This window comes from Sycon ciliatum, chromosome 7, assembly GCF_964019385.1.
Source record: "Sycon ciliatum chromosome 7, ocSycCili1.1, whole genome shotgun sequence".
Lineage (NCBI taxonomy): Eukaryota > Metazoa > Porifera > Calcarea > Leucosolenida > Sycettidae > Sycon > Sycon ciliatum.
This window is the reverse complement of record NC_088649.1, coordinates 20542252-20565411: the sequence shown is the minus strand read 5'-3', so window position 1 is coordinate 20565411 and position 23160 is coordinate 20542252. Positions and strand designations below refer to the sequence as shown.

The 23160-nt window shown below is 45.9% G+C and overlaps 1 protein-coding gene and 2 long non-coding RNA genes across 3 annotated transcripts in view; all 3 read left to right on the top strand.

Moving 5' to 3' along the window:
- The window catches only part of LOC135820599 (uncharacterized), a 91429-nt gene extending 90338 nt beyond the window's left edge, over positions 1–1091 (top strand). Inside the window, exon 15 of the mRNA XM_065333654.1 lies at positions 554–1091. Coding sequence (XP_065189726.1) covers positions 554–573 — 20 coding nt within the window. The 3' untranslated portion in view covers positions 574–1091. The remainder of the gene's footprint in view (positions 1–553) is intronic.
- Positions 1092–13190: 12099 nt separating this feature from the next.
- LOC135820598 (uncharacterized) lies at positions 13191–15480 on the top strand. The gene is made up of 4 exons (XR_010554129.1): positions 13191–13262; positions 13991–14087; positions 14467–14567; positions 14916–15480. It is a non-coding gene; the product is annotated as an uncharacterized LOC135820598 (long non-coding RNA).
- Positions 15481–18234: 2754 nt separating this feature from the next.
- LOC135820597 (uncharacterized) lies at positions 18235–21094 on the top strand. Its single transcript, XR_010554128.1, has 2 exons — positions 18235–18515; positions 20383–21094. It is a non-coding gene; the product is annotated as an uncharacterized LOC135820597 (long non-coding RNA).
- Positions 21095–23160: the final 2066 nt, after the last annotated feature.

The following is a 23160-nucleotide window of genomic DNA, read 5'->3' as shown; positions in this document are numbered from 1 at the left end:
ATTCAAATACATTTGCATGACTCAATAAATACCACTGCACGTTTCCATGCAGCACTGCACTTTTCCCTAAAATGTAGTATTTTATAAACAGTATTTATTGGCCTAGTGGTATTTTATAAACAGTATTTATTGGCTTTGGGGCCAATATATACTTTTTATAAAATACCACTAACGCCAATAAATACTGTTTATAAAATACTCCTTTTTAGGGAAAGTGAAGGTTAACATAATTATGTATAATAAATGTAGTAGCTTCAGGATATATTGCAATTACATACCAGTTATAAAAACCTCGGGGGACCTCGGTTTTTATACAGGTATGTAATTGCAATACATCCTTCGGCTTTACATTTATTATATACATATAATCTTGGTACCTGGAAGGACTGGTAGTCATAACTAGTACTAACGTAACGTATAGGTCCTTTTCTTTTCCATATTACTATTGGCTCAACATCCGATTTTTTTAATTCTAGTATAAAAAATCTTGAGCTACCTGAGGAGTTGCCACATCACTTTTTGGTGTTTTCATTTCTCTACTCTCTTTTCCCAGCTCTACCCAACGGAGGTTGATCAACCCACCAGTAGAGGCCCGTTAAATGTGGTCAGTACACGGTGGCTGCGTCACATGATTGGCAGATTCCGCTAATTGAAATTCAATGTCCTCATGGTGCCTACCTTCGTCCAATTCTCTCCGCCCCCTTATGTCTCTCGCTGAAGTTTCTCACTCTTTCTCTACCGCTTTCTTTCCCTCTCTTTCTTGCTCTGCCTCTGTCTCTATTTCTCTGTCTCTGTCTCTCTCTCTGTCTCTCTCTGTCTCTCTCTCTCTCTCTCTCTCTCTCTCTCTCTCTCTCTCTCTCTCTCTCTCTCTCTCTCTCTCTCTCTCTCTATGTCTCTCTCTCTAGGTCTCTCTGTCTGTCTCTCTCTGTCTGTCTCTCTCTGTCTGTCTCCCTCTCTCTCTCTCTCTCTCTCTCTCTACCTCTCTCAGTCTCTCTCTCTCTCTCTCTCTCTCTCTCTCTCTCTCTCTCTCTCTCTCTCTCTCTCTCTCTCTGTCACTCTGTCTTTCTATCTCTATATCTCTATATCTGTCTCTCTCTTCTCTCTCTCTCTCTCTCTCTCTCTCTCTCTCTCTCTCTCTCTCTCTCTCTCCCTCTCTCTCTCTCTCTCTCTCGCTCTCTCGCTCTCTCTCTCTCTCTCTCTCTCTCTCTCTCTCTCACTCTTACTCGCTCGCTCTCTCTCTTTCTTTCTCTCCATCTCTTTCTCTCTCTATTTCTCTTTTTCTTTCTCTCTCTAATCGAATATCCTCATTCTCGCCTTCTGCCTCTTAACCCCTTGTCGAGATACCTCTTTTTCCCTATCGTTACACTGCACATTTTAAGTATGTCTACCATTATGTTGGTCCTGGTTGAATCCTTTACTTTGTGCTGTTTATGGAACACTGCACTTTCTTGTTTGGCGGGTTTTGAAAAGTTCCTTGATTTGGTATATAGCGCGTTGCCCAACACCCTTTTAACTATTACCCCCCCCCCCCCCTTTCTTCAAATGTACCCGTTTTGCTAGATTCTATGCAGACTTCTTAGCCCTTTAACCGTCAGACCATACATTTGTGGGTCGAATTCGACCCATCATTTGAAATGCTCGCACTGGAATGTTAATTAACCCCTTCCGATTAATCCTTTATAAGTTGTACCCTTTTGTACATGTACATCACACCGGTATTAATTCCCGGAGCCCGCCTTGACTTAGACATTGGTCTTTGGAGAATCACTCATTATATTAATAGTAAACGTATCATAGCTCATTTGTGTGCAGTGTGTTTCTCATGCACCAAGTTGTATATCCTGTTGAAAGACTATACATTCACGGTTTTCCTGCTCATTGACTTGATCAGCTTCCTAATGTTGTCTGTCAGTTTCATGCAAGGATATGCGAACGCACGCCGTGATCATTAGAGAGGTTAAGTTACACGTTTTTGCCTTTTTTCAAAACCCGATGCCAATCTTACGTTACGTGTAAATTTTAGAGGTTAAGGGTGCGTTCTTAAATCCTCTCGGAAAAGTAAAAGTTGGAGACTCTCCGAAAAGTTCGAGAGCTGTTCTTATATCCTCTCCGACTTTTAGGAGGCTCTCCAAAGCTCTCCAAGTTCTCCAAGCTTCAGAGGTGGTTGAAACTTGGAGATCCCCGCGGTTTGGGATCAGCGCATGCGAACTACGACTAAAAGCCACGTGTTCATCATGAGTATACCCATTTTCCTTTTCGCATACGCACACGTGCATTACTACATTCATCACTCAAGATCGCGGCCGCTTTGGCGCTTCATTTTGCTTGACATGTGGAAAATATCTCCGACTTCTTCGAGACCCGTTCTTGAGTAATCCGAGATTCTTCGACTTGTTGTTGTGTTTATTTTAATTCGCAAACCAAACGGGCAAATCTGCCCAATGAAAAGGTGGCGAATGCAGATAGAAAGCAGTAATAAATGAAATTGGGGACTGATGTAATTAGGATAGAGGTGGAGAAAAACTAAGCCACTTCTCTTTGCTTCTTCTTCTAGAAGCTAGAGAATATAAGAACGTACCCTAAGTTACACGTGCGACGTGACGTGACATTTTGTCTGGCAGAATTCGGGTTAAGTTCACGCAAAATATCAAATCTTCCAGCAAACTCGATAAAACTCGATAAAACTACGGAAATTCACACAAATTCGGTCAGGATAACCAGGTGAAACTTCCAAAAACGCACGCCACGAACTTACGTGCGGTGTCGCGAACATGCGAGTGGTATTTATATGACTCGGGATAGATTCTGTTAATCCTTGATCTCATACGTAGTATCGTGTGATTCTGGTATTTTATGTCAACTTTGTTATGTAAACCGCATCCTTTGCGATTTAATCCTTTTTTTTGTCGCAGCTTGCTCTTCTGGAGCATGTGTGGGATTTTTTGGGTTGTGGCCCTTTGGAACGTCTGGTTATTATTTTGTTTTATTATTATTTGTTCTTCTTTTACTAGGGAATTCCCAACAGGCGTCAGCACCTTTTTACAGGGAACCCTAGGTATAATTTGATGGATGAGCGAAATTCAGCTGGTGAATTAGACATGCGGCAAGCCGGTGGAAGTGTATTCCACCTGGCAGCGCCCAAATAAGAAATTGCACTAAAGCCATATCGGGTGTTAGCGGGGGGCAGAACAAGAGCAGCAGAGACTTGGCCACGGGTGGTGGCTGCAGTGCGAGCACCATGGGCGCGCAAGGTAAAGCGGTCTCGCAGAAGAGGACTAGCAAGTCCATTCAGGCAGCGGTAAACAAATACATAGGTTTTGAAGTTGAGGAGTTTCTCAAGGGCGTACAAGTTAGTATGACTGTATAGAAGAGTGGTGGGAGTCATTCTATCCAACGAAAATATTCTCTTTAATGCTACGCGGCTGGCAGTAAGAAGCTTGTCATATAGGGCTTGTGATAAGCAATGAATATATGCAGTGCTGGCAAACTCAAATGTGGACTGAATGATCGATAAATAGAAAAGTCGTTTGCCAAAAATGCTGATATTCTGCTTTGCATGGACAAATGCTCCAACCTTCCTATTGACATTTGCACATACTGCATCCACTTGGGTTGAGAAAGACAGATGTTCGTCAACCAGTATTCCTAAGTACCGAGCGTAAGCAGATGGGACTATGGAAGTGCCCTGGCAGTTGACTGCGGTGCCAGGTGGCAGCTCCGTGCCCGGTCGCCTGAGCAGGACAAACTGAGTCTTGGACGGGTTTAACACCAATCCCTTCTGATCTAGGTAGCGGTCCAGAGCGGCAAGGTCAGCACTCAGCTGGGTTGTGATGATCTGGATGGACTTGTGCCTGATATAGAGTGTGATATCATCGGCATAAAGTTGATTTAATGCATGTTGAAAGCACTGTGGTGCGTCACGGGTGTAAATGCAAAATAGCAATGGGCCGAGCACGGAGCCTTGTGGGACGCCTCTTGTGCAAGGGCGGGCCCCACCTAGCTCTTGTCCTACTCTTACTCGCTGGACGCGTCTGGTCAGGTAGCTTGCAAACCAGGCAAGTGCAGTGTCAGCAATGCCAAGCATCTTCAACTCGTCAATGAGCTCTTGATGCTTAACTCGGTCAAAAGCTTTGCACATATCTGCAAACACTATGCCGCAGTACTCGTTGTTATCAAGGGCTTGGAGCCACTCGTCGACCACTAGCGCTAGGCAGTCCTCACACGAGCTGTTGGTACGGTAGGCAAATTGATTGTCAGGCACGTACATGATGCTGTGTAACTTAAAGAATGCAATCAGCTGCTCCAAGACAACTCGTTCTAATATCTTGCTGCATATGGGCAATAATGAGACTGGTCTGTAATTAGTAGAGCTTTCTGCATCGCCTGATTTGAAAACTGGGCTGACTGTGGCATTCTTGAAAATATCTGGTACGCACCCTGTGCTCAGAGATTTATTGATAATATCAGTGAGAGAAACTGCTATGGAATCACGACCATGCTTCAGTACGGCTGGTAAGACGTTGTCAGAGCCAGGTGACTTACTTGTGTTTGTTGCTTTGAGCAGTGTGGTGATGTGCGCCACAGTTACGGGTCGAAAATGGGACAGTCGAGCCGCCGTAGTTGGCTGTTGGGTGGCTGGGCGTAAACATATGTCAGCAGGCCGGCTTGGATCGTGCACTATGTTAGCAAATGTCTCTGTCAGACTACTGAGAGATGCAGTTGGCTGATTTCTTACTTTCCGCCTGCCAGACAGACTGTTAAGAAGAGCCCACTGACCTCTAGGATTTCGTCGGAGTGCCGAGAACTGGTGCATCAGGAAACGGGATTTCAGTCTCCTACTCAGAAGCGTCCCCTCACGTCTGACAGAACGATACTGTTGCTTAAGAACCATATTCCCAGGCTGCGAAAGGACTCTACGATGCAGAGTAGTTCTGCGCTGCAGCAGTTTCCGTAACTCTGGTGTTGCCCACGGTTGAGGCTTAGGTTTGGGACGGAGGGGTAGTCTAACTTGTTTAGATGGAGCATGCGTATCAGTAACAGCAGCAATAGACGTTAGAAGATGGCAAGTTTGACTGTCCAATGTTGAAAATGAGGATGAGTCCTCGAGCATATTATTCAGGTCAGCATTAAACTGAGAGTAGTTGATAGTAGCTATTCCTGGTTTTCTCACAACCTTAGTTCTCTGGGTTTCTGGTGGTGATCAGTAAGATCTAACATGGGAATGATCGTTGGATTGGGCAATGGAAAGGTAGTGTTCAACAGAGCCAGGTCAAGACACGTGTTTGACGGCGCTCTAGTTGGTGCGTGGACAATGTTCTGCAGCTGGTGCTCTGCACAAAGCTTAAGTAGATGCTGATTATGATGTAGAGTCGGTTGTAAGATGTCCGTGTTCAAGTCTCCCAGAACTAGCAGGTCAGAGCTGTCCACGAAAATGCCATCCAACTGGGCACTGTATTGCTCCCAGAATTCTGTACCAGAGCTCGGTGGGCAGTAGACTGAACTCACGAGGAGCTTACACGCATCTGGCTCCCGTGCAATGCGAACTGACACAAACAACGACTCCAGATGTGTGTTGGATGCGGGCATGATGAGACGAGCGCGGAGACTAGACATGACGTACAAGCACACACCTCCGCCCCTTAGGTTCCTGTCGTTCCGATATATCCGATATCCAGGGATGTTCAGCAGGGAATCTGATACTGAGCTGTCTAGCCAGGTTTCATTAATTGACATGATGTGAATTTTATTGGCATGCAGGATATGATGGATTTCATGAACTTTGTTTCGTAGACTGCAGATGTTTATATGAGCAACTTTGAGGACGGCGCGGTTGTCTGGCTGGGGGTTCCCTGATATGTCCTATTGGGCAGACAGCAGATCCTGGATGGCATTGTCAGAGAGAGGTGTCCCTTTGTCATCCAATATGACGTCATAAGGCAGAGAGCACTTGACCTTTTTGGCTCGAAGTTACTTATACTTCGGTAGTACTGCCTTCCGCTTCGTTTGCTGTTGTCGAGTGAGGTCGTTGTTGACGTACACATCATGTCCATTCACTTTCAGGCCAAGGCGATCCTTGTACGCTGACGCCTTGAGGCGCTTGTTTCCAAAGCGTACTCTGACAGGAGCTGGACCTGGCGCTGTAGTATCATGTTCAGTAGCGCGTGGGCGCAAACGTTCGACTTCCAGCAGGTCAGAGGTCGAACATTTGAACAGAGTACTGCAATGCAGGGATAGGGTTTCATTCCATGATGCAGGCAGTCCTCGTACTATGACGCTGGTAGTACGGTTGGACCTCTCAACCTCCTCTGCAATGATGTCGGAGAGGTTGTATGGTTCGAGTTGAACTACCGGCCCTGCATTTGCCGCGTCAGAGGTCAATGGTGCACTGACTGGTCCGCCTTGCACTGCTGTATTGCTGGCGTCGTCTGTCAAAAACCGTACCGTGGCGGCAAGGTCCGTCTTTTCCCGCTCCAGATCACCAAGTCTTGCCTTCAGAGCTGTCACCTCCGTGGTTAGGTCTGCAACCTGTGTCACCAGGTTTGCCAGCCGTTCGTCTAACAACTCGGACATACACGTCCTAAATTCCTTCATCATGTCCACGGGGGCCTCATGATTTCCTGAAGACAACGAGGCACTGTACGAACCTCCTGTAGCTATGCGCAGGGCAGCGGGAGGGGTGATTGCCTTCCTTTGACGTGACTCCAAAGCGGTAGGGGTGCCTGAACCGCGGCTTAGGTTAGAACAACCTTTTGCAGACATATTTGCAGCCATACTACATACGTATACACTTCTCTAACTAACTACTACCTACACGTATTTAACTACCTAGTACCTACCCTTCTCCAGACCGGCCTGCTGCCGGCTGGCTACTACAAAACCTGCGAAAACTACGGAGCTCGAAAAAGCTAACTGCCCTCAAAGTTACTACAGTATAGGAAATAAAAACCTGGTGAAGAGTTGTCAAGAATTTGTGTGCTGGAAGTTTGATGGCAAAGGCAATGGTTCTTTCAAGTATAATGTAGAATGTAATCTAGTGTAGCGATAGAGTGTGTATCCAATGAGAATAGAGAATGCATGATCATGGTGTCTCAAGTACGATACTTTTATGTTTGTTGAAGACATGCGGGACAGTCAACTTACGTAAAACGCGTCCAATTTGACGTGAGTTTTTTGAACTTTTGACTTGAAGGTTCACGGACGTAAGAGTTTTACATGAAATTTAACCTCTCTATTGTTCATACACACGTGCCCTGTGATATTAGCATCTCCACGAGCAAACACAACGTCTACGTTTACCGATAATTATATCAAAGAAAGTTGCTGGCTCGCAGAATTTCTCGTCGACTCGAGTCCATGTTTTGATTTGTGATTTTACTCACAAGTTACCTGCAATCTCAAGCACAAGTGAAAGATCGTACCAAGCTTTAAACTCCGCACCTCAGCAAGACAACACCAACTGTTCGCAATGATTCCCGTTCTAAAGGGAAGCTTCAGGCTTATATTTTGTTGGTTGGTTTATTTTAATTCGCACAAAAAAATGGGAACTAGGCCCAATAATATGAAGGCGAATGGATTAGCCGCATTCGGGTTACGTTTGCTTGGTCACATTCCCAAATGGGAATCACTCGGAATCATTCTCGCCCGTGTGGTTGGTCAAAAAGTGCGTTAGGTTGGTCCCATACATGAATGGGAATCACTGAGACTGATTCAATTTTGAGAATGATCATTCCACCTCCCATGCTGGAATGAGCATTCTCATTCCGGAATCACAAATTAAAATGGTTGCCACGAGCCAAACAACGTAGATTTAGGTGCAAGTGCCTCAAATCATGCACTCAGAAGTGCCTTGACTCTCTCAAGGAAACGAGAGTCGGGTAAAAGAGAAGAGAGTCGCCGTTCCACAACGACTTTAGAGACCTTTCGAACCACGCGTACGGATACGAAACGAATGCTGATTCGTCACCTGTGTTCGAGGATTAGGCCCGGCAGAGAGCTCGTTTTCACGAAGCCTCTGCATTCGTGGCACCCCCGAATTCGTCAGGTACACATTTTTTTGCCAGGTGCACATGTTTTGCCAGGTACACATTTTTCCCTTGATTCAATGATCCATGCACGTGTGCGTGAAAACACCCGTACGCCAAGCTACCGGCCGTATTCGTAGTTGCCATGCACATTTGCATGACGACTTGCGAAACCTGAATATATTTTCAACGAAACGATCACTAGCCGAATCAAACTTTAGTTTCGCATTTGATTCGTAGCAAATGCGAAATGTCCCTATCATGCTATTGTTATCTCAAGTGATTCCTAGTTGATTCTGGCGCGTTTGTTTGGTCATGTGATTCTTACCCATTTCCATTCCAGAATGGTTGTCATTTACATTCTGAAAATGCCCAACCAAACGCAACCGTAGAAAAGAAAGTACCGGAATTAGAAGAGGAGTCGAGCGAGTACCAGGGGTGACGTATTCTACTATTACATTTATCAACCAAGTCTTGCAAAAAAGTGTGCTTGATATAATATCTGGAACAAATTTAATGAGGAAAGGAAGTCTGTTGTATGGAATTCTTGCGGTTCTTTCAATGGAGTAGCTTCCAAAGTTCCTATCTTTGTCAGATTAGGAAGTGGTCAAGGCATGTTGACTGTGGAACCAAGATCACATGGCGTCGCACCTTTATTATGAATTTGAGTAGAGAGGTTGCTTAGAACATTATCGGTCGTAGGAGCCTGAAGTTTTCAATGTGGTACGCACCTTCAACGGACAAAGAGCTGAACAACCAAAATAAATACAGTTGACAAGCTCAGTACTCCTTGAAGGCTGCATGTCACCAGTCTCAGTCAGCCCCCCCCCCCCCAACACGTGTTCACAGACACAAGTGGTCGCAGACACACAACAGCCGGGCCCCCCTTCTCTCTCTGTCTGTTTGTCTCTTTCTGTCTCTCTCTCTGTCTCTCTCTGTCTTTCTCTGTCTATCTGTCTCTCTCTGTCTCTCTCTGTCTCTGTCTCTCTCTGTCTCTGTCTCTCTCTGTCTCTGTCTCTCTCTCTCTCTCTCTCTCTCTCTCTCTCTCTCTCTCTCTCTCTCTCTCTCTCTCTCTCTCTCTCTCTCTCTCTCTCTCTCTCTCTCTCTCTCTCTCTCTCTCTCTCTCTCTCTCTCTCTCTCTCTCTCTCTCTCTCTCTCTCTTTCTCTCTATCTATCTCTATCTCTCTCTATCTCTCTCTCTCTCTCGCTCTCCCTCCCTCTCTCTCTTTCTCTATCTCTCTCTCTCTCTCTCTTTCTCTCTCTCTCTCTCTCTCTCTCTCTCTCTCTCTCTCGCTCTCGCTCTCTCTCTCTCTCTCTCTCTCTCTCTCTATCTCTCTCTCTCTCTCTCTCTCTCTCTCTCTTTCTCTCTCTCTCTCTCTCGCTCTCTCTCTCTCTCTCTCTCTCTCTCTCTCTCTCTCTCCCACCCTCTCGCGCACATACACAGTTTACCAAAGCCATGAACACGAAAACTGATGAATGGAATTATCTTATGTATGGTAAGCAGCATAAAATAATTCTAAAAGAGCTTCAAAACTCAACTAATTACAAAAACGTGAGGGGCAGTCGGATGGAGAGCCAAGGATAAATGTGTAGAAAAGAAAAGGACCACGGTACTAAACGTTACCCTATGGTATCCAATGACATATGTCCGCTGACACCACCAGTTCCTTGACATTCAGCTTATACGATAACATTGCAGGATACTGCCCAACGGCCCTGTCGTTCTACAGCTATAACTATCAATCAGCTGTAGCACATTCTGGGTGTGCATTCCAACAGCCGTCCAACATGAAAGGTACTAAGGTATTGTTGGAATAAGATCTAATTTGCACCCTTAACTCCTATACACCTAGTTCACGTTCTGCACCTTCAGTGAACCCAGCTTTCGTGCAGACCGACATCTTTTGCTTCTTAAACGGTCTCTCAGATCACAACCTGGTGAGTGCATCTATATCCACCGACCATGCTCTACCTCCCTCGCGGAAACAGATAATCATTCGAAAGTCAAGCATACGGCAAGTCGACACTGAAAAACTCCAAGTCGCAGAAGTTTCAGCGCTAGATAAGTGGGACCATTGTCATTAGGTTTAGGCCTGTTTTGGAACTCCACTCTAAATAAAGCCAAACAACAAACAACAACAACAACACATAATCTCACCAAGAAGAACATTAATGACGACACAGAGGCATTCCATTCGAATGTACAACCCGCACTCAACGAAGTAGCGCCACTTAGGCCCCGGTCACACATGCACTTTTTTTGGCGGTTCCGCCAAAGCGTAACTTACGCTTCCGCCGTTGCCTCGTCAACGGCGGAGGCGTAAGTTACGCTTTGGCGGAAAGTTTGGATTTCGCTACGCCAAAAAAATGCGAGCGGACCATCCGCTTTCGCGGATCCGCTTTGGCGGAACCTGCATGGTGATGGCTTTGGAGTTTGGTGTACTACTTCTGCACTGAGTTCTGGTGTTGTTTGGTTGCCGTTTGGTATTCAGTTTTCATATCGTTCTTCTTTGCCAATGAACTGTACGTTCTGGAGATCTCGCAAGCAATACTGCATCGTTATGAGTGGATAGTTGGTGAGGGAATAACTCCGAATCCGTCTCCCAACGAGTCATTGGCCCCGATCGCGGACTATCTCCAACTCTCTCCTTCTCTCTCCAAGCAATACGTCCACCAGAGTATGCAACACTAGGACTGCAACCAGGGAGTAGTAGAGTACTCTGCCACACCCTCACTGCAGCTGCAGGCATCCACGCAGTCGCTGGGTCGATGATGGATCATGGAGGAGGCAACGACACCTAACCCTGCTATAAATTTTGAATTTGATATTGATGTAAACTAAACTAATATTCAAATACACCCGTGCTGGGCCGCAGTGAATGCGCCCCCAATCCAGGAGTGTACTTGACAGGAGACATCCAGCAGCCTGTCAGCGATCCACGATAGCTCTACTTGTACAAGCGAAGGTCGCTTCAACTCGGACAAGAACATCTAAAATTTCATAGGACGTGCTGCATTTGCATTCCCTCCGCCAAAGCGGAGCGTTGAGGAGCACAGTAGTCTACATGTATGTGTGACCGCTGCATCGTGTGGTCCGCCAAAGCGGCTGCGGTAGTTCCGCTTTCCGCCTCCGCAAAAGCGGTGCAAGCTTTTCATGTGTGACCGCGGCCTTTGAAACGATCAAAGATTGACTTCAGACGCCATGCCCACAGCCTTGGCTGACAGATGAACCGAGCAACTTGGTGCATTGTAAGAAGCACGTACATCGGCCTCAATATCACTGTCATTTACTGCGAGTGTCGCAGGGTTCTACACGCCTCACTGGAGGTGTCAGACTGGAGTTGTGCTTGTTGAAACGAGCGTATCTATAACAAACGAGCGATCAGTTCCACTGACGAGCAAGCTATCGAGCGAGCTAACGATGTGGCGAATATGATTTTTTGAATAAAAATGTTTCTAAGTTTGATTTTTTTCAGCTGGTTCAAATTATCACCACCGGCATTTGGGGTTGTTGCTGCTTCACTTCGGACTGCTGTTTGGTGTCAAGATGTCTTTTCAGCGCCGTCGTAGAGTAGCCTTTGTAAGAATAGACCGTTTTGCAAAGATTGCAAGTAGCCCTGGTCTTCGCTGCATCGCGGGAGAAAATTTCAAAACGACTGAGCGTAACTTTCACTCTAATGGAGAGGTGACCGAAGCATATCCTGCGACAGGTCAGCAGATGCAGAACAAGACATCAGTAGAGTCCACCAAAGCTGCAACGACAACTGAAACAACTCAAGTGTCGTGCAGGCATACAGTCACTGTAACTGCGAGTGATTTTCACTTTGCGCGAGACTGGACTCTCGATCGACCAGGGAGTCGTAAAAAAAATATTTACGAGTCCCGGCCCCGCGGGCCCGGTCGACATGTGCTGCCATGTGTACGGAGTGCGGTGTACGGTGTTCGTCAGTGCAAACGAGCTGGCCGCACAAACGAGCCGAGTTTCTGGCGAGCGAGCTAACGAGTATCCGGTGAGATCGCCCAACTCTAGGAGGTTCTGCTATACGTGAAACGTAGAGAAATCACGTAGAGAGCAGGTGTCTGGGTTAGAGTCTACGGCTTCGCGTGTTTTGGCTCCAGATTTTTACGCGGAGATGGGGTTCTCTACGTTGTGGCACACGCAGAGAAAATTATAGCGATAAAAACTGCTTTATGGCAGTTTTCTAAAAAAGGTTATTGTGTCCTAGTCCATGGACCCCGTCTAAAAAGTAAGAAATTAACGAAATGTGATAGCCGAAAATTAAAATTTCACACAAAACCTCACAATAATCACAACACTTGAAATGCTGCTTTCAACACTAAACTTGTACTGCACCAACAATTGGCAACATGCAGTCATGCATGCATAGGAAAGAGGATCACGAGGGGAAAAGGTCTTCTACATGTAGCTTTTCATTCTGTGTGTGATTATTGTGAGGTTTTGTGTGAAAATTTAATTTTCGGCTATCACATTTCGTTAATTTCTTACTTTTTAGACGGGGTCCATGGACTAGGACACAATAACTTTTTTTAGAAAACTGCCATAAAGCAGTTTTATCGCTATAATTTCTTTTGTTTTTTCTGTCACCAATCAATGGAATACCCTATATCAATATGTAAATGATGGCCTTCACATCATATCAATACGGGTCATCCTAATAAAGATATTAGACACCCTTAGCAAACAACGGTAACGCTATTTTTTACGGTACTCGTACCTTGATCACCCAAAAAGCGTTGAAGCTGCAGCATATAAACGTTATGGGGGCTGATTTATCGTTGTGACCAACGGCAGTCCGTGCGCCAAGCCCTTGAGTAGTCTGTTTTTTATTTGCAACCGCGGGAAAAATCGAGGTGCAAAAAGATGACGACGACACAATTGTTTTGTTGGTATTTTGCAACCTTATTTGGACCTGAACTGGCGTGTGCTGGAGGAATCCTTGTTCATTACTTGGTTTGCTGCTGAGGTATGTCCCTTTGTCACATATGGCACTTTAGCTGAGGTTCGTTGCGTCCAACTGTAGACCATGAAGACCTGTGTTTGCACTACATATTTTTTCGTCGTAATCGTACCATCAACTTGCCTGTCGTGCTGAAGTGGATAGCATAATCGGACACTCTCGGCTTCTGCTCTAAGCCAAAGGGAGATATATTTGGGTTTGGATTCCCAAAGCACATCCCAATCAGGCTATGCAAAATGGAGCGGCCCACAATTTCGTGGAGGTATGTCGAATTGTGTGGAAATTTGCACTAAAGTAATTGTGCTTGAACAAGGACGTTTTGGCTGCTTATTTTCCTTGGGCATCTCGACATTGCAAACTAGTCCCCTTGCTGTTGTGTTTTCGATATCTAAACGGAATTTCTATGTTAGTCGTGTGGTTGGGGTCCAGATTTTAATCAAAATCCAGCAGTATTCCTGGCTGCTAATCTAGTTTGCTAAAGTTCTGGCTGAAGGTAGTCTGTTGAACTGTTTCTTTTGTATGTACCATGGTAGGACGTTCATTACATAATTATAGATGGAGTACATAGTCAAAGAAACTTTTTATGTAGTTTAGCACAACTGCACAGAAGTGCAGGGCCTGAAAGAAAAGCAAGAGCTGGAGACTCAGCGTCCGCAGCATATGCGAATGCATTGTGAGAGCATGTGTCTTCGAATTCAGCATCTTCGAATTCAGCATCACACACATATGCACACACACACACACACACACACACACACACACAAATACTAACACACACACGCGCATGCGCGCACGCACACACAAACACACACACACACACGCGCATGCGCGCACGCACACACACACCACACACACGCACGCGCGCACATCTGGCGCTGGTTGGGTGTTGCATACTGAACATTCTGTACCCTGCAGCCTTATCTTGATCATGTGTGATAGTTGTGTCACAGGTTTTTGCCGTATTGTCTGGATTCTCTGTGCTTTCTGTAGATGGTCTTGTGCGCTCGTCATCAACAGCACTACACTACTGTAGGTCCAGTGGGCCAATCAGGCTGAACGGCATCATCCAGCTGTAACTGGGGTGTAGGTAAGTGTCTCTGCGTGCTCTGATGGTCGACTTGTGGCTTCTGGCCTTCAATCATTGTTCTTGCACGGGACCTGCCTCGCATACCCTGTGGTTCACTCGTGTTGGCAGGCTGTGATGCACAGTGGAATCCTTGATGTGGCACTCGGTCTACATGTATGTTGTTGCACGCGACAATATTGCTACTGATGGGCTTTGGTGTGATGCTCTGAATAGATGTACCATGAAGCCTCTTGATTGGTCTCCGCAGTACAGTCGCTTGCCTGGCTCGTTTTTGTCGATATTATCCACTGTTGCAATGCAGAACTTTGCGTGAGGTATCTCTCTGTTCATTCCGAGCTCTACTTTCCTATCAATGATGGTCTTTTGATATCGCTTGTAGAAGTCGACACCTGCTGTTGCGCCGACTCGAGCTAGTACTCGCATGAGCTCGCTGGAATTGCTATGTGCATCCACAAAGGCCGAAAGAACAAGCTGGAAAGGGTAAGTGCATGCTCGTGTGCTTGCATGCATCATGTATGATAGCACAAACAAGCACCTGATCCTCTTTGCACGGTGGTTGGATGCTTGACTTCCTTCTGACTTTGATTGGCTGTACATCATCAGCCAAATGTATCCCCACAACTCACTGTCCACACTATCCACCACTGCGTCCAGCTTCATTTCCGACAGTGAAGTTAGAACGTTATGCTCTTTGCGTTTGAATTCTTGTGCTTGACTTTTGATTTGTGAGTGCATTGCAGCCGACAGCTCTGACACGAAGGATGATGGGCCACTGGGTTGGCTTGTGTGCTGTGTGTGCTGGGTTTCATTTTGTGCTCTGTGTTTCAGGGTCTGGGATCGTGCTACGGCGAGGGAATTGTATAAGCACAGAACTGTGTCACACCCTGTACGGTACAGGAGCGTACCTCGTTTCTTACTGGTACCATATGACCCATGGCTGAGATGAGCGCCAAGCTTCGAAATAAGGCTGGACAGTAGCCACCGGTTGTTGCAGGCGATGGATGGTGAAGAAGAGGTGAAGAAATCAGCAGCCGTTGCCCGAGGAAGAGAACGGTTCTCGAGGAATGCAAGACAGACGAATCTTGCTGTTGCCAGCAATGCGGACTCCTCGGGTGAGGTGCATTGGTGCATTTCGTCTGTTATACTCTGCACCAGGCTCTCCAGCTTGAAGTCAGTAGTCTGACTGTCCACCATATCCAGTTGGCCTTTATAACAGGCTAGGCAAAAAGCACTATCCGCGGTGACCGTAAGACCACGGTCAGCGTGCAGCTGACGCTGAACTGCTCCAACGTTCGGACATTTACGCTTAACACCCCTTATTTGTGCGCCACACATGGTGCATGTGGGCCTGTTGCTGTCATGTAGCTGCATGTTATGCCGGTTGCAGAGACCCGCTGGCTTATCGTTTGCGTTTACTTTCCCGTGAAGCTGCTCGGCCAGCTCTACTGCTTGTAATGAAACTGTGACATGCCGTGGCAAATCACAACCATCTACTGAGCAGTCTGGTATTGTTGCGGGTGCTGGTGCTGCTGCTGCTGCTGCTGCAACATGCTGTGTAGGCATCGCTTCTGTAGGCTGCACGTTGTCAGTGACAGGCATTAGGGAGGTTCCGGAGTACGATTTTTCGTGCCAAAATCCGTGGAGGCTCTACGGATTTTTTATACGTCGTTTTCGAGCAGTGAAAAGTTCCGGGGTACGGAACTTATGTGGTTGCCGTCATTGCCTAGGTTACGATCGCAAACACGTCACATTCCCGCGCTATGCCTTTTTATTTTGAAAATTTGTACCGAAATCAAAACTTCCCGCGAAAAATCGATGTTTCTCGTACCAAATTTGTACGCGAAAAATCTTTCCGCACCCGATGACGCAAAATCTCCATACGAAGCATGGTTCGTATGAAAGCCAGTCTACACGGATTCTCGTGCCGAAAAATCGTATGGAGCACGCCTGGAAAAAATCCGTAGCGCCCATACGGATTTTGGCACGGAAAATCGTACCCCGGAACCTCTCTATTGGCTCTGCTGAATGATTTATGAGCCTTTTCATGCATTTCTTGCAGATACATGCATTTCGTGGTATTGTAGGGTGATGTGCATATTCCCAGCATAGCGTGGTCTCGGGGTGGGCATATCTGCCATCAAGGGGAACATCTTGGCAGGCTACACATGGTCTGCATTGCATGTCAGGATGCAGTTTCGAGCCCTGGCTTTGGCGGCCTATTTGTACTTGGTCACAGTGCGGACACTCGTGGTTTCTTCCTGGCCTATAGCAACACCATCTGTCCGCCCATTCGCGTAGTTTTATCAGAGATAGAGCCTTGCAAAATAAGACGGCCCACAATCTCCTGCGACGTATCTACGAAATGGGAAATTGAGAAGCTGCCAAGGCTTCAATTCGGTCTGCAACCGCATACCCCCGGCCATTACTCAACACCAGCAAGTTCCGCAGCCCTCCGTCCTGGCATGAGACCACCATCCTCAATCAGCTGCTCACTGGCCATTGCAGCCTGATGAATAAGTACTTGTTCCAGATTGAGGCGGCACCTTCACCCGACTGCACTCACTGTCCTGGAACAGTTGATGATGCTGCCCACCTCCTGCTAGCTTGCCCTGCCAGACACAGCAGTCGAGCAGGTACACGTCTATGTGCCTTCACATCAGTCAGGGAGGCAATTCTCACACAACCATCAGAAGCTATCCAGTTCTTGCAACTGGAGAAACTGATCTAAGTTTCTACTACATGTACACTGTACTCTCACAGTCATTTTCATATTTATTATGACTTGTAGCTACCGAAGAAGAAGAAGAAGAAGAAGAAGAAGAAGAAGAAGAAGAAGAAGAAGAAGAAGAAGAAGAAGAAGAAGAAGAAGAAGAAGAAGAAGAAGAAGAAGAAGAAGAAGAAGAAGAAGAAGAAGAAGGGAAATGCTCACCATCAAATGGTGGATAAAAACCGTTTCGACTGCTTTTTAGACAGTAACGGGTAAAGAAAAAAGGAAAAAGAAACTCATATAATGCAATTCGAAGAGATAGGCCCCCAGTACAGTTGGGGTGTGGTTGTGTCCGTATGGTATGGTGTGTCATGTACAGGTAGTTGCGTTGTGATGTATGGTAATTTGTAGGGCGAATGTCGAGAAGGCTATGAAAATAACGATTCGACAAGAACAAGTGACTACGAGAGGTTGGCAAGAAGAAGAAGAAGAAGAAGAAGAAGAAGAAGAAGAAGAAGAAGAAGAAGAAGAAGAAGAAGAAGAAGAAGAAGAAGAAGAAGAAGAAGAAGAAGAAGAAGAAGAAGAAGAAGAAGAAGAAGAAGAAGAAGAAGAAGAAGAAGAAGAAGAAGAAGAAGAAGAAGAAGAAGAAGAAGAAGAAGAAGAAGAAGAAGAAGAAGAAGAAGAAGAAGAAGAAGAAGAAGAAGAAGAAGAAGAAGAAGAAGAAGAAGAAGAAGAAGAAGAAGAAGAAGAAGAAGAAGAAGAAGAAGAAGAAGAAGAAGAAGAAGAAGAAGAAGAAGAAGAAGAAGAAGAAGAAGAAGAAGAAGAAGAAGAAGAAGAAGAAGAAGAAGAAGAAGAAGAAGAAGAAGAAGAAGAAGAAGAGAAGGCCTGATATCCCTCGACACCTCCCCAGCCGACGCAGCATTGAGCCTCCAGACTTCTGTTGATCGCTTGCATCAGTGGGGCCGCAGATGGCGCATCTCCTTCGAACCGTCGAAGTCCCAAGCCATGACCGCCACTCTCCGCAGAACCCCCATCAATTTGCCTCGCATTGTCTTCGGCGGCACTCCTGTCCTTGAGGAGAAGGCTCTCTCTTTACTTGGAGTGACCTTTGACTCGAAGCTGTCATTCAGCACTCATCTCCGGAAGGTTGCCACTCGAGCCAAACAACGCCTGGGCTTCCTGTGCGCTTTCGAAAAATGTGCTCATCGCTCACCCTTATAACACCATAACGGCGCAAAAGCAATCGATATAGGAGGATAAGCCTGTATTCTCGAGGTAACCAATAGTCGAAAATTGAGAATAATTCGGTATATCACTAAATTCGTCTTCAAATTTCCCGCGGTTGCAAATAAAAGTGCAACTTTCAGACGACTTTTTTGAACTTGGCAGTCCGTGCGCCAAGGGGTACTCAAGGGCTGATTTTATTTGCCACCGCGGGAAACGAAGTCACCAAGACGCCTTCATTTGAGGCTTTTGGAATTGGAGAATTTATTGAATTTAGGTATGGCTCTCGTCCCTTCTAGAGAACTAACCAAGACCCTGTGGGGGCAGAAGGAGACTTCTTTGGCTCCGTGAATACACTAGCGATGCGGTGGTCTAGTTAGTTTGAGTGTGTGGTTCGTATTCAAAGTGTTCCAAGCCGCAGTTCACTCGAAGGTCATCGTGGATACGTCTGCACTTGAAAATCAAGGCTGGAAAGGACTGCCTGGTGTGTCCGAACGGTATGTTTTGCACTGAAGGCATTTTTTGTATGAATTGTTGAAAGTGTCTACTTGTTCGAAATGCAAAAGACATGGTCGTAGATCCTTGGCCCACAACACCCCACTAAATAAACTATGACCTGTCGTGAAATAATGTGAAATTGATCAACACAATCATACACAAATTATCCTATGGCAAAGTACTGCAAATGCAAATAATAGCATCCCTTTACCTAGGTCATGTTTGTAGGGCCTTATGCCACATCTTTGCATGATTTCCTCATGCAAATCGTGTGCCTAGCTTCGAAAACACATTGCGCTAAGTGCCGAATATATACCTGTGAATCAGAACAACAGCACTCACTATTGCTTTCATGAGTGGTAATGGTCAGCTGAAAGGAAACTTCTATCCATCAACTCATAAGTAAAGTAATGACTAATCTCCTTGCTGCGCATGTGGTTCCTTCGTATTTACATGTACCGTAAAGTACCGCCAGAGCGCCCCACCATCTCGTCCTTCCGTGGTCGTTTTGTGGGGGTGGTCTCCTGTCTGTAGGTTATACGACACGATTTTTGTACACATATTGCACGTTCTGCAGACAATCTGTGCCTTCGAGCGGACACGAGCTCCACACAAAAACCTGCTTAGTGTGACCTTAGTACACTAAGTTGCTCACACCGTACGAACTTCGTTGCACTCTGCCACACGATTTTCCTTTCCCTGGCTGTATTATATAAATCTGTCGCAGCAAAATCAAGGTGGGGCGCTCTCGCGGTACTTTACGGTATGTGCGCCTCTCTGTGTTCGGTGAATGATTTTGAATATTTGCGCACGACTTCAGGATAGTGCACATTGTATGCATGTACCTGCATATGTAATCCTTTCATGATTTAAAAATTAGGAGCCGTGCTTCTCATCACCGTGGACAAGTAAATGTCGGCCAATTACGTAGCGTTTGGAGATTTGCACAAGTACAGTTGCGTGTCGATTATGCGGCAACCGCGGAATAAAATAAATATTCTGGACGACTGAAGCTACAAAGCCATCTTGTGTTAACTTAACAGATAAAAAAGACAGTACTTCGAAGTACCTGTATTTATCACTAGTATTACCCTGAGACAGTCGTGCTCATCTCTAGAGACTGGCTTGTATTTAACTCTACGTAATGGCAACTTTCATGATGCTGACTGTCTACATTTACTTGAAGTAGGACTATAAATACTAAAAATAAGGTCTATAAGCTGTCAGTGCGGTGCTGTTGGATACCCGACATGCCATGTGACTGACCGCCAGATACTAGTAAACGACATGCGATTGTACCGGTCACAGTGTAGCTGGGTTTTCACGAAAATTTGAAACTTATACGATTGTGAGAAAAGTTCAGAAACCACACTTACACATACACACGCACGCACACACACACACACACACACACATGCGCGCACGCGCGCGTGTGCACACACACACACCTGTCCTGTTCTGTTGAGCCACTACCACAACTTAGCACAAGGATCGCATCGGCCCCAAAGGGGCAGTAGAGCGAAAGTGAGAGGTGTTGGCTTCGAGTTCACCTATCTCTACGGTGAACGCAACCTCGATCGAAAGTCATGCCAAACGGATTTATCTACCACACGCGCGCGCGCGTGCGCGTATACAAAACGGAGGAAGGATTACTTTAATACTCTCCCTGTATGATGTTTCTGTTGTATTCGTGAACAATGTCATTGATGTTTTTCCATGCATGTTTTTGAATATGCGAGCATAACTTGCAACATCAAGCACATTCTTGCTTCTCATCAGCATGTACAAGTTTATGTTGGGCAGTTATGTAGCGTTTGTTTTACCGGCTGCGTTTGTTTTACCGGCTGCATTTGTTGGTGCTTGCAGGTCATTGGCATGCTGTCTGTTTCACAGAAGCTCGTGTAACAGGTTCACCGTACAGCTATGAATGCAATGTAGCGTGTTGAAGCCACTTCGGTATGACGTGATGCCTAATTTCCTGGTTGTACCAAAATTGCGAGTATGCAAGTGATCGTCAAGCCTGCCCCTGTACAGTAGCCGTCTTGCCTTGTTACGCCTGGTTCTGACTCTGCGTTCTCGTTTACTCCATGCAATGTTACAAGGAATACTGCTCCCTTTTCAAGCAATTCATTGGCAACAAAACGCTCGGCTATGCCCTGTAACTTTGCTGTGCGGTTTGTGCTTTGTCAATGTTGTGTACCAGTTCATGATCTGTGCTTGCTGGTCTGTTTGTTTTCTCTCGCACAATTGAGGCGCTGTAGCACAGTGTACAGTGTCGATCATCCTGCCCAGGCTCTGATTTCACGTACCACAGTACGGTTTCTCTTGTTGCTCACTGTAATCAGGTAATGTGCATGATACAAGCTCCTTGGTACTCCATAATCACCTGGTGCCGTTGCTGCCATTGTTGGACCCTGCTGATATCCTTCTCGCAATGCCCGAACGTTGTTCCAACAAATGCACAACTCGCTCTTAGTTGTCACATTCGGTTTGGTCTCGTTCCAGTCTTTCGAATTGAGTGAGTGCGTAAACTTGTATGAAGTGGTGGAGCAAAAGCCGTGTGCCGGCAAACATTCAATGTCCGGGTGTAATGACGCACCAAGGTCCCGGGACTTGCGTCCAATTCCTGAGTGATTTTTGTGTGCCTAGCCTCTAGGTATCATACCATATTTTTTTGGTTCAACCGTTTTGGATGCCCGCTGCAATACCATTCACTGTATTATGTGTGTATGTTATCCAAGAAATCTCCCATATTTTTGGGTGGACAAACCTCGCCATAAGTCAGTAACCTGGCATTTTGCACTAACAGAACTCCTAGGATATCACCGCCGTCTCAGTACCTGGGGACAGTTGTAAAGAAAAAGAAAAAATATCCTTGGCCCATAATGCCCCACTAAATAATCCGAAGGGTGTCGCGAAGACGACAATTTCCTTACCTTTCTTTCGTGGACGAAAAAAGACACTTCGCTTCGTCCGTTGCGCATGAAACGAAACATGAGGGTAGTGTTTATCAATTAGAATAGGTATTATGCACGAAGGAATGGCGAAAAGGTACTATGCTCGAGCGCTGGTCGTCGTCTTGTTTGTCAATTTTGAGTCCCATTGAGAATTTTCTTCTCCAGACCTCTCAAATTTCCCGCGGTTGCAAATAAAAGTGCAACTTCTAGACGACTTTTTTGAATTTGGCGCACGGACTGTTGGCGCACGGACTGAACGGTATGTGTTTTGGCCAAATATTGCATAGTCCGTACGCATTTCACCTTGTATCGCGTATATGGTGAAAAAAATGGTTGTACCGCGCGAAATCAAAGCTATTAGCAAGAGTACATAACCCCCCAGAGTGTGCAACACCTGATCCAGCTCTGTGTAGGGTCTTGGTCGAGCGGAATCGGATCTTTGCGTCATAATGCCGTACACATCTGAGGGGAACCCGGGGAGTCGCGGGTACTCTTGGATCAAAAACAATGGTGCCCTGCCTCGAGACCGGCCTTGAGCTGGTGTGGAGTGTACGCATGACATCAGAAGATCCGATTCCGCTCGACCAAGGCGGTGTTTACATGAGGCGTTTCAACCCGGGTTGAGTTCGACCCGGGTCAGATTTCAACCCGCCATGTGCATAAAATGAATTGCGCGTTTACATGACGCATTGCGCTTGACCCGGGTTGGGTTGAAATTTCAACCCGGGTCAAGAAAATCGTACAAACGTACTTCTGTGCGTATCTCGCGCCAGGTTTGAACGGCACTGCAGATGCAAATTTCGCGCGAACGGATTCACGTGACCATACAGGACTGTAGAAGTGGACTTTTGGCGGCATATCAGTATTTGACCCGGGTCAGCTGTCTTCAGGTAAACGCTCACCTCTTTTGTCTATCGTACAGACTTTCAACCCGGGCTGAACTCGACCCGGGTTGAAATTTCTCATGTAAACACATAGACTGTGAGCCAAGTGCATGAATTCATGATTTTCGTTCCCACTTTGGGTGTACCGCGATTTTGTTCTTTTAGCATGTGGAGAGACCTAATAGAAGATCATTTTTGATTGTTGTCAGTTTGGGAAGCTTGCAGGGAAGTCAAAATAAGCAATTATCTTAACATACCCCGTTTCCATAGCAACTACATAGCAACTGACATAGCAACATGCTATTTTGAAGGTGTTTCTTACTTTTTTCAGCAGGCAACGGCACTGGACGAAGAAATGTATATCAAGCGTCATTGCAGCTGGGTTAAAATAACTATACGTGGCCAAAAATTATAGAATTACGCATAAGTGCATTGTATAAAGTACGTGCACATTTTAAATATTACTCGAAGTGACGATGCACTGGTAGGTAAGTGCACATGAAATGGTGCCGACAACCACGAAATGCATTTCAGGAATGATAATGTACAGAACAAACAGGTGGCATTCAATATACAAAGCCCAGCAGCAGCGAATTCTCCAGACAACGGTTGGAAAAGACCATCAACAACAGCCAGGAGAATCTGGTTTAATCCGGTGCAATGCTCATTTCACCCTCTACATCTCTATAATATATACATGTACAGTATGGCAGAATAATGTTAAAGAAGTTGCTGGATACAGGATTTGTATATTTGCACTCATATAACTGATCAATGTAACGTTACTTCGTAAGTACTGCTGT